The 11,872-nt window shown below is 45.5% G+C and overlaps 1 protein-coding gene and 1 long non-coding RNA gene across 3 annotated transcripts; both read right to left on the reverse strand.

Moving 5' to 3' along the window:
• Window positions 1–547: 547 nt before the first annotated feature.
• LOC122377992 lies at window positions 548–8,824 on the reverse strand. Its single transcript, XR_006255952.1, has 2 exons — window positions 5,851–8,824; window positions 548–2,338 (listed from the first exon to the last, which is right to left on the reverse strand). It is a non-coding gene; the product is annotated as an uncharacterized LOC122377992 (long non-coding RNA).
• Window positions 8,825–8,972: 148 nt separating this feature from the next.
• LOC122377993 (OCIA domain-containing protein 1-like) lies at window positions 8,973–11,380 on the reverse strand. 2 transcript variants are annotated; one of them, XM_043358687.1, is made up of 2 exons: window positions 11,280–11,380; window positions 8,973–10,305 (listed from the first exon to the last, which is right to left on the reverse strand). In XM_043358687.1, the coding sequence occupies exon 2, from the start codon at window positions 10,262–10,264 to the stop codon at window positions 9,581–9,583; it is 684 nt and encodes a 227-aa protein (XP_043214622.1). In that variant the 5' UTR covers window positions 10,265–10,305; window positions 11,280–11,380; the 3' UTR covers window positions 8,973–9,580. The 2 variants fall into 2 exon arrangements, with proteins under 2 accessions (XP_043214622.1, XP_043214623.1); XM_043358688.1 differs by lacking the exon at window positions 11,280–11,380 and adding an exon at window positions 11,054–11,084.
• Window positions 11,381–11,872: the final 492 nt, after the last annotated feature.

Raw genomic sequence — 11,872 nt, forward strand, 5'->3', positions numbered from 1 at the left:
GTATCGCGATAAAAAGGACGGTGTCATATGATCAAATGAACTTTTCTTATGCATAGAGCATTTGAAACCTCACACCAAACGCCTCCCTTCCTTGTTTTCCACTGCTGCCTTTCACATACCTTACCTAGTACCTACCCAATGACCGTTCCAGCTCGACATTCCTTATCGACTGCCTCACATTCAACGGCCATATCCCACCTACGCTGAAAACCAATCGGAGGCACTTTCAATCGTCCCTTGAATACAATTGCTACCTACACGCATTTAGAGGAGAACGAGGCCCAGAAAAGGCGTGCATAAAACGATCGGTTTCGGCCCCCATGGAATAAGCCAGGAGGTAAAATCATATTGATTGAAGAACATTTTCGAGGACATGATATCTATCAGATATTACTTTGCAAAGGTATTGTGAACATAACGTCCGCGTATCGCAGCTCTGAATCTGCTGGTGTCAGTCCCATGCAGCAGCCACCGGACCACTGCCCCGCCGCCTGCCGTTCGCTGATCATACAGGCCGGCTGTCCCAGTGTCTCATCAAACGATCACAGCTGACTCATTATTTATAAAATGCCAAACAAAAACAGACACCCAATATTATAGATCACGCCAGCTCTTTCAGTCATGCGCGTGGAGATATATCGGTAGTTTTCCTATCACAGATCACACTGAACAGAGGAAAAGCGTACACACGCAGCAATAAATAATGCATTATCAAGTACACCGATCGATGCATCGTGGAATACACCGAAAAAAATACATCACTGCTTTAACGTTCCCCAGGTGGGTGGGCCGTCGGGGCGTTTTTGGCCACACCTGACAATTTTGTGCTTGCATAGATAAAACGACACGAAACTTAGTATAGCTTATGTATAATGCATCGATTCGCATCAATTGTGAAAAAAAGTAACCCCATGTCACCTAAGGTCAGGTCAGGTCACCATGAAGTAGAAGTTTGAAACTCGAGCTATTGCATGAGAGAATCAGTACCAACATCTTGAATATCTTTAATTTTGATATCGGTGGTGACCTAGGGTCAGGTCAACTTTGCGATGTCTCCAGTTTCAGTCAGTATGAGGAACTCGAAATCGAAATGTTCTGCTTTTGAAACAAAAGCACTCAAACATCGGGATCTATCGTATGCTCCTGAGGTCATCTCAGGTCATGTAACGCCTCCCAACAGTTTATTTTTGTACATCGATTTTAGATGGAATGTGGCCAGAGCGCTAAAAGCATCATAATCATAGGCGGCGGAACAGGCCGAGGGCACCGAGGCACCGTGCCCCCTTTGATTTTGGCATTTTAACATTAGCCCTATGGCCGTTGCATGGAAAGAATGAGACCAAAAGTCGGCAATGCCCCCTTAATTGAAGGTGTTCCGCCGCTACTGATGTTAATCTCAATTTCAATGTAACGAATCATCAATGACATGCAAAATGGCATTTTCTGCGACATTGACCTGAGGTCAAATTTATTAAGCTGACCTTGTTAGGCCAAGAAGACGAGAGAAACGCAGTGCCGGTAAAATCAACGTAATAAAAGGTTGGTATCAGTTTAAAAAAATTTAAAGAAAAGACGACTTCCGAAGCAAGCCGATTGTTCAGTTTTTGCCCTTTGGAGGCTTAACCCTAGTTGACCTTAGCTCAAATCTGAGAACCTGAAAGATTTTCGAAAGAGCTATCGAATTCGCTTTTCCGCGGCGCTGTAGCTTCTTTGGTTCTCGAATTATGAACCAATTTGTGAAGTTGTCAAAATCGGGGGCCAAAATTCGTCATCATTTTACTTTTGGTGACCTCCAGTGACCTCAGCGATGACCTGATCAAAAATGACCTGTATGATTCTGAAGAAAAATAGCGGTCTATAGATTGATTTTACTGCGTCTTTCCAGCTTTGCTACATTCCAAGATAACCTGGTGTGGCCGAATACACCTCCCCCCCCCAAGTTGGCTGAGGGCCACCCGGGCGCGGGTTAATAACATGGCGCAACAGGTTTTGTTATCAACTTGTCCTTTTCACACATAGGCGACACTAGATATCACAGCCAACGCCTATAACCAAACTGGTGGTGGGCTTTGGCCAGCGATCGCCGATCGGGGCCAACACGGGCTCTTACTCGTCCACAATCAGCAAGAATGATGAACTACAGCTGCTCCAGACCGGCCACTTCAATCCAGCGTGTAATCTTCAGTCCACATCAGAACCACTAGTGAAACTCTACTGAGTGGGCCAACTGCACTGCATCTTTGACCTCCTTTGCAGCTCTGGCTTTTCAGAATTTGAACAGCCTTGAGCCTTCTCTTTCCCACCCTTCTGTGCTGATGAATGATGATCCTTTGGAAACCTGGAAAAAGACAGTACAGACTCAGGGAGATGAAACTGTTTTGCTATGGGTCTGTTCCAGTCGCACTTCCTAACACATCTAAACTCCTCAAAGAGCAAGATAGAGGAGGTTGGAGCAGGGCCCTTCTTGGCTTTGTAGGGGCGAAAGCTGCCACTGGAACAGGGAAGCAATCTTGGAGGAGTTAAGAGGTGTTAGGAAGTGCGACTGGAACAGACCCTATGACAATGTCTGTGCATAGAGCAAGCAGATGGTAGAAGTGGTCAATTGGTGAGTGGAACAAATGCAAATGTCAGGAAAGCAGTCATATTTTGTGATAGACATGGTGCAGATGTTGGCCAAGCTGACAAGGCAGATATAATTACCAGCTTGTTATACTAGTCTATAACTCATCATATTTTCATGTTTAACCCTATTCCTGGCGGGCTCCGCCGGGACAAGAAACTGGCGGGGGGGGGGGGGGCCGATTTGGCCCCCCCCCCTGAGATCTCGAGAACGAAGCAAGATAGCGACAAGCGGTAAACGGCATCGGATACGCACGGCCAAGATCTACAATTTTTACTAAGGTCATTTTCAGGTCAGGTCAAAGATGACGTCACAGGGGTCGAAAAAGTCAAAATGGCGGCACTAGATATGGAGAGAGTTTTTCTCGAATAACTTTCGAATTAGTCAAGATAGGAACAAACTAAGGGCATCATCGTGATCCTCTCGTCAATCCGCATCGAATGATATATATGTTGACCTCGAAAGGTCAAGGTCAAAGGTTGACCTCAAGTCACGTGACCTCGAGGTCATCATGTATATCATTCGATGCGTCTTGACGAGCTGAACACAATGAGACCATCCACGCGTCTGTATCTTGTTCCTGTACGGAGTTATTGGCCAAAAACCTTTGGTGACCTTTGATGACGTCACATGACCTCACAGCTGCCCAACAGCAAAACAGACCTCAAGGTAGTGAAGGTTGATCGTATATGAAGTCATGTATGGTATATGGGGCCATTCCGACCCGTTTTAGTGGTAAAAACAGGGAGTTGATTTTTCCCCCATTGACTTATAATGGGGAGGTCGCGAAATTGACCTGACCTTAGGTCACCGATATCAAAATTCCGAGATATACAAATTGCACATACTGGTACCCTAACTAAACCCTGAAGAGAAGAAATTGATCGGTCAAAAACTCTAGCTCTGGCGTGATTGCAAACTTTTCTGAGGTAGGGTCACCAAACCGCCTCTGGTGACCTGACCTGAGGTCAGATCAACTCAAAATTTTCAGACATGTTGCGTAGAAGCCTTTTAGGAAAAGTCAGAAAATTTGAGCTTCCTAGCTCAACGCGTTTGGGAGAAATAACCAAAAAACCTCAGGGGGGGGGGCTCCTGAGGCCCCCCCCCCGCCAGGAATAGGGTTAACAGAGGGAATAGGGGAGAGTGGGGTAAGATGCCCAGGGTGGGAAAGACGCCCCACCCCCTCTAGCGGCGAAACAAAGAATCGAACCTGAAAATTAATGTTCTTAGCGTAAAGCGGAAGCCTGCCTTGTTAACTGCACACAAATTTGTGAAGCTCAGTTGGGCAACGGCTGGCTGGTGATTGCATGTTTTTTATTTGCTGCTTTCAAAAAATATTTTGGTGTCAAAACATTGTCAATATCAAAGAAAGTAGATAATTTTTGCGTCCCTTGCTATAGTCGTCATACATTAACATGCGTGTACTGTGTCTCAAACAGTTTGTTTCAGGGTGTAGTTTTATGGCTAACAAATTGTACTGATTTAATGTTGCTTCGGCAGGGGCGGCGCTGACCTATTGAAAGTAGGTAGGCACTTGGTAGGTAAGGCAGAAAAGCTCAATACGGAATAGGTAAAAGGAGGAGGGGGAGACAGCCTTATCGCTTAGTCTGGATGCGTCAAGCAGCGACAGCAGCGTCATCTACAAAAACCATCAACTTAACTAGAGCTTACACGTCTGCCGCCAGAGGCAAACGAGTCTCTCAGTAGGAGTCTAGTTCGTTCAATATAATTTAGAACAATAGAATAGAATAACAATAGGTACAATAGAATAACACAACAAGCATAACAACGCTACGTACGCTGAACTTATGATAAAAATTGATAAAGTAAAAAGTGCTTTATTTTACGATAAATGGACGTATTAAAAAGTTAGGTTTGAGAGTTAGAAGGTAGCACCTAGTCGATGTGCCGACCATCTAGACCTTTTCTACCAAAAGGCTCAATAGCCTCAGCATGGCAATAGTCGATAATCTAGTAGGACGAGGTAGGCACAGCTTAGGCAAAGGTTTTCGTCAAGGTTCTTATAGTACGATCTTTATGTGACGTTTTTTGAAAAGTTTAGGAAATTCTCTGTCGTTTCAACGCATTCTGAAAAACGAGAAAGAAAAGATTTTTAACAAAAGCAATCAAGCAAACAAAAGCCACGATATAGGGATGATTTAGACGCAGGGGAGACGGCAATTGACGTAGGCACTGCCTACCTTGCCTATATGGGAGAACCGCCCCTGTGCTTCGGTACCTTGGGGTAAGATGCCCCCTGTCCTGATGGGGAAAGACGCCCCCCTAAATCCGTAGGCTGTCCTTCAAGCAGCCCGTCAAATAATTTATTACATACTTGTGATGAGAGACAAAAGCCGATCTGGGACTATTGAGAGTCCAGTACGGTCGGGTGCTCCCCATGCCGGCCTCTCGGCCCACACAGCGACTTTTTCGGCGGCATCTGACTCTGAGAACCCTCACGACGGCCTCTGTGGGCCCCATTATTGGCTCCAGGGCCCCTCACGACATCCTTTGAGGGCTCCCACGTTGGCTCCACGGGCCGCGCTGGCATCTGAGGTCCCCACGATGGGCTCGAGGGCCCTCAAGCATCATGAAGACCTATAAGGGCCCCACAGTGGTCTCCGAACGCCACCACGGAGGCTTGTTTGGCCGCGCTGGACTATGATGGCCCTAACGATGACCTCTGAAGCCCCTTACGACTACTTTTGAGGGCCCTTACGATGACGTTTGGTGTCTACTGCAGGCTCGAAGGGACTACTGATTCGTTCAGGCGATTCACGTGCCCATTTATGTCACTTATAGTGCAGGGGGCATCTTCTCCAACGCCAGGGGGCGTCTTTCCCACCCTGTGGGGTAAGATGCCCCTTTTCACTTCTTCAGGAAAATGCTTAATAGCAAAAAAAGTTATCATATTTCAGGCACGAAAGTGTGATATTTTTGGAGAAAAATTATGTCGGCTTCCGTTAAAACTCCAACCTTTTGCTTCCGATCGTCATTTTCGTATATTATATGACATAGTAAAACCCTGGGCATCTTTCCCCACTCTCCCCTATAATGTAAAAAAAGTCTTAGCCAGATGAAAGTAGATAATATAAGTTCTATAGAAAAATGTTTATGTAAGTAATGTAGGATTTGTGGTCTTTAGAAGCTAGGTAAATGTGTTCCCTGTTCAACAATTCTTCAGCATTCAGACATTGATGTTAATGTACAATGTACATGCATCAACATACCTGTTGTGAAGTGATTCTGGGCTGCTTTCCTGAGCAGTTGATGGCCACAACTGGAATCTTAAAAACACAGCTAATTTTTTTCCATTTTGTTAACTATGACTGAGGATCTTCTGTGCTGAAAGAGAGATAGACAATAGACATCAGCTGATAGACATTGTACAATGTACAACTCATTTGTGAAACAAGATCAATTCCATTTAGGGGTAGGTCGTAGGATAATGGTGACATGAATGAATTTCAGTTTTCACTTTTCACCAGTCCAGGTACCTGGTGACAAAATGAAATATTGTAGGAGGTATCAATGATAATGTTTCTGGTAGAAAATGCAGGCATTTTAGAATTCAGTTGAAGCTTTAGATGGAGGATTTTTGGAAAATATTTGCCACAAATAACATTGGAATCTCAGAAACAAAAATCAAATCTTACTTGATGTCAAAAACAAATCAAACTAGCAGCCCAAAACAAGTTATTGAAAATATAAACACAGGTAACGTTACAACAAAACTGAGTCAAAACACTCAAAACTAAGTGTTTCAATGAACGCAAGATTAATGTGTGTCACAGAAGCAGCTGTCCACTGTAAAGCAGAGTGGGCACAGCATGGTGAAAGCAGGAAGTGGTGCACAAAACTGAATTAAGAAGAGTGCCCGACTAACTGTATCTACATCCCTTTACATGTAGGTACTTACAAAATTTGAGCACAATCAGCCAAAACTTAACTGTGAAGGAGGCCATGGGCGTAGGAACGGCTGGAACATTGTGGGTGCATGGGTGCAGAAATCCAGCCATGGCCGGTGAAGCGGGGGGGGGGGGGGGGGGGGCGACACCCGAGCGAAGGCTCGTTACGAGCTTTGAGGGTGTACCATGTCGAAAAGGTACCAACCGATAAGTGCATTTGGAAGCATTGACCCTCGCATGTGTAGGGGGGTCGGATGACCCCCCCCCCATGGTTGTTCGCAAATAACTCGCGCAAAAAGCGGCCGATCGCGACGAAACTTTGAGTACCCTCGAGTTGATCAGTTTTACACCTACTCTAAAAATTTCATGACCCTGACCCAAAAGACCTTTGACCAGTGACCTGATTCTCGAGACCATGTTCGGCCGGAATCGCGATTTGGCGTATGTCAGCTCACATTATCCGCGCGTTTCCAGTCTTTTTGTGATTGTAGACGTCCAAACATGTGAAATGATGTTCTTCCCATGCATCACGGTGGGTGTGAAGATAACCTGAAGGTCAGGTCAGGTCATTGACCTTTGATGACCTCGGTTCACTTTTTCGAGTTTTACATGTTTCTAGGGTAGTTTATAGGGCTGATTTCGAATTTAGCATCCATTTGAACATTTACGAAGTAAACAAAAAATAGATATAAATAGATATAAAGATTTGAATTGCACTGTTTTGTCGTTTGTGGACTTGAAACAATGTCTTCTTACCAACAAGTTTACGAAGTAGTTTTAGTGCTTTCGTGACATGCTACGACGCCGTCAGTGGTAGTTGACACCTACTATGGATAGCCGGTAGGACGCCTAATGGTTGACCTGACCTGACCTGACCCGATCTGGCCTAAATGCATGAAGAAATCATCTGTGATCAAAACTAACATCAGATATTCGTGATCAGCACCCCGAACAACCCGATAACAGCTTCACTTTACGCAGTTCTAGCAGGTCCCGATTTTCCCGACTTTTGGAATATTGACCTGACCTGGAAGGTCAACCAATGAAGTAGGACCTTAAAATTGGGTATCATCGGCTTCCTCTCGTCACGGGCAACACCCTCGTTTTTTCCACGAAGCTCTAGCTCGATCAGGGGCCGAACGGCAGGGGGTCCGACCGACCCCCTCCCCCTCCCCCTACACATTAGAAGCTGCGGAAAACGCTGCACACATTCGAGGGCTAATATTGTCAATATTGACTACCGCAAAAAGTAAAAGCGGCCAACTTAGCCATTTTCGAAGATATCGGGCTAACATTTTTGACAGTGGGTCATCGGTTCGGTATGTGTTCAATCACATGCTCCATTTCCCTTTTTTTCAGCACAAATGTAAGTTTGGAAGACCATCACTGATCACAGTAGCAAATGCTTCGAAAGATGGATAGTAGGCAACATATCCTGAATTTGCCGTGCTGCATGGGAAGTAGTGTTGATGAAAAAGGGGTTTTTGGTTCAGATTATTGTGGGTGCAGAATACATTGTCTGCACCCACTGGATAAATATTGTGGGTGCAGCTGCACCCTTGCACCCATGGTTCCTACGCTTATGAAGGAGGCCATGCCCACTCGCACATGAGAGGTGTGCAAAAACATGCCTGTAATACCTTATGCCTAGATACATAAAGATGAAAATGTGTTGTGTCTGTGTGCCTGGTTAGTGGCATGACGTGACATGACTATTATCATTACCTGACAGTACAATTATCATGATATTATCATTATTGCAATTGTAATAAATAATGATCAATTGAACTTTTCTTCTCACTTTATATAGCCAAAATACCTGAGATTTTTTAATATCAAGTTTGCGTACTCTAAAATCGTAACTTCTTCTTCCTCCAGTACTTTATAAGTTTGCGCAAGACTATTATCCATTAGATGTAGGGACGATCATGACCACTTGACTAAAAAATGGTTCACTTGGTTCTTACAAGCCTGTTAACTCACTACACAAGGGGAGGGGGCACTGCAAAAGGGTGTGGAAATCGCCACATTTGTCTCATGATGTTTGATGCATAATAATCGGTATCAAAATATCGTCGTATTAGTATGCAAGGTCACCAAAGAATGAGCCAACGTTATTTATCAAATATCAAAGCGAATTGGCAATATCTAGCACAACGAAACACATAATTCAACACCTAACGATGCCAGCCGAGTCCCCGATACCACCACATGGCGACTGCTCAAGTCCAACTGGCCGGCAACTGGCCAATCAGGGAGCTTGTTTGTCATTTCTGGGTGGGATTAAAAAACATGCGTTCCGCATGTGGCCATGGTCAGACTTATTTGTAGTGGTCAGACTCAGAATCGTTTACCAGCGCAATACCAACTTCGTAAGGGCGGCCTGACAGTTTACACAGGATCGCATCGCATGACGATTATGATCAACGATACAAAGTTTGATGTGATCTGTAATTGGATTTTTATTTTACTCTTCAGCCCGGTTTCACGTACAATTATTTAGCGTTTTCACAGCATGCTGCCATGCAGCGCGGAAAGCGTTCATTCGATTCTTGCGTTTTCGGGCAACAGCAGTAACGACTGCGACAATAACAATACATAAAAATTTCGCATCGTTTCCAAGACGTGAAATATTCCATTACGTCGCAATGTTCTTTCCCCAAGGTCATGATTGCGTGGGATCGGGAAAGTGTAAGGTTCACTTAAAAAGCTTCTCAGTAATCCCTTCAAATGCAATTTATGTACGAAAGTCTGGTTCTATAGTAAAAATTATAGTAAGGATGACACCCAGTTGAAATAGGAACATCTCATGTTGAGGTCAACACAAAAGCGTCTCTTCGCATCGTCATCTTTTACCCCCCAATGGTATTAGGGCAACGGAGCCGGGATATCCCAACTTCTCGCATTGCGAGCGTCAATCTGACGGCAATCTGCTGAACGACAAAAGCTCAGACGCTTCCTCGCTTGTTGCTACTAGAAATAACATTATATCACTACATTTAGCATACCCTGCCACACCTAACGCACCACAAAACAAAACAGTTCACCCAGCTCACTTGTCCCAGACGTCTCCGTACTTGTTGGCCGAGGAGTCGGGCGGCGAGGGCGGCGGCCGGCGCTCCTGGCGCTCGGGAGGCGGCTGGTCGGCGGGCGCGCCGCGCCGCAGCCGCTGCTCCAGCTCTGCCCGGTTCTGGCGCCGCAGCTCCTCGTAGGTGGTGTAGTTCTGCGCCGGCGGGATGTCGTCGGTGGTGAGCGGCCCCACGGCGCCCGGCGTGTCCACCGTCGGCCGGTAGTAGTCGTCCAGGCCCTCGGAGCGCGGCGGCAGACTCCACTCGGGCCGAACCGAGCTCGCGCCGGCCGCAGCCTCCGCCGCCGGCTCCCCCTGCTCGGGCAGACCCAGCTCGGCCACGCCGCCCGAGCGCTGTTTGCGCAACAGACGGCCGATCTCGCTGTTCGGCAGACGCATCAGCTTCTCCTTGCACGTTTCCATGTAAGAAATCTTGCCAATGAAGTAGCCAACGATACCGGCTACGGCGACTTTCGGCACGACGCCGAACCGACGTCCGGGCTGCCAGCGGCCGGAGCGGATCATGTACAGAGTGCCGGCCATCATGGCGCTGGAGATCGGCACACTCCGACGGTAGAAACTCTCCGAGTTACACTCCCGCAGCACGCGCATCTCATCGGCGGACATGCGATGCTGTACATGGCCGGGCTCTCGAGGCGGTGTCGCCATGTTAGCGAACGTCCAGGACTAGCAGGAAAGAGCAGTTAAATCTGAAAATAGCAAAGGTCAGGTCAGTATTCAGCACGCGATCTCCTTTTTTTCAGTGGGAGATGTTCCCCACTATTGCCATCTTCCCCAACTCTGTTTATATTTTTTCACACTCCCTGAGAATACTTGTAGGTAAGGATTAAATGAGTCCATAATTGTGGCCAAAGGCTTGACCTACTAGCCTACAATAATGTTTGGGCACACATCCTGGCCTGATGTTTTAATATCAACAACTATTCTACCAAATGGTAAGGTTTAGGCTGTATCCAGACAGTCCATATTGTGTGTGAAATTTCCTCGCTGAAAAAAATTCCCGACTTCAGTGGGCATTTGCACAGCAAGATATGCATGGCATATTGCAGAACCCTGAGAAACGGTGAGGAAAGCTGAGCACATGTTGCGCCCCTTTTCAGCTAGGATGCAGCTGCAGTGGAGAGAATATAAGAGTGCATGATGAATTATGTTTTTTCTTCTCAAACAAGTTTCCATTGGGTTGTGAAATATGCTGTAAATGACTGCTTGAGCAGCTTCTACATGATTCTTTCTTCACTTGAGGTTTATATAAAATTATAAAGTGCAAAGTAAATACAAATTGACAGGCATTAATGGAAAAAATGACTGAAATAAGTTATAACTGAATAAGTCAGATCTTCTGCAAGCAGCCTGCCAGCAGAACGATCCAAGGAATATTGATATTCTCTAATGTAGGAAAAACCACGGTACATAGAGAACTGGGAAAAACAAAAGGACCTTTTCAAATGCAGCCTCAACCTGTCAGAGAATTGAACAAATCAAATACCTGCAGAAAAAAAGGATGTTGGTAAACAAACCAAAACCACCCAAAACAAGCCAAAACGTTGTCAATTTGCTTTATTGTTATTACAAACTGCAAAAATGGCAGAATGGCAGTATGAAATAAAAAACTAGAACAAAAGACATACTGGAAATAATCTGGAACATTTGATGAAACACTTACATAAGTGAAATGCTCACAAAATAATAACAAAATCCTCCTTCGTTTTGTTGTTTTCAACGCTGGCCCCCTTTTGGTGTTTTCACTACACCGGATACGTCTCTGCTGCATTACATTTGTATTATGATTGCTGCTCAAGGATGTCATAAATACAATTATATAACTGAATACGAAACTTTTTGAAGTGACGTATTCCAAAAATCAAAATACAACTAGCGCAGAATTTAAAGAAAAATTATTAAACATAGCGTAGACGATCACCCCAAGATTCTTAGAGAAAGATCATCTCAAGATTCTTGAATATATGATCATCCAAATGATCCAAGTCCTCCAAGACAACTCCAAGCAAAGGCCAAGATTCTTACAGATAGCCAAAGCATCCCAGCCTTAGGCCAGGCCAAGGCTTGGTCAAGGCTATGTAAACTTGATGTAAACAGGGCCAAACCGGGCCAGGCAATGGGCAAGGCCACCGGCCACGGGCTTGGCCACGGGCCTAATATACGGCCTTGGCCACGGGACACCGCAATGGGCTTGGCAATGACAACGAATTATGGTTATATGGTGAGGGAGACGACTAACAGGTCTGATCTACACAT

This window comes from Amphibalanus amphitrite, unplaced genomic scaffold, assembly GCF_019059575.1.
Source record: "Amphibalanus amphitrite isolate SeventyFive unplaced genomic scaffold, NRLGWU_Aamphi_draft 000053F_arrow, whole genome shotgun sequence".
Lineage (NCBI taxonomy): Eukaryota > Metazoa > Arthropoda > Thecostraca > Balanomorpha > Balanidae > Amphibalanus > Amphibalanus amphitrite.

Excerpts from the sequence above, each read along its gene's own strand:
- LOC122377993 (XM_043358687.1), bottom strand. The coding sequence starts at position 10,264 with ATGGCGACACCGCCTCGAGAGCCCGGCCATGTACAGCATCGCATGTCC.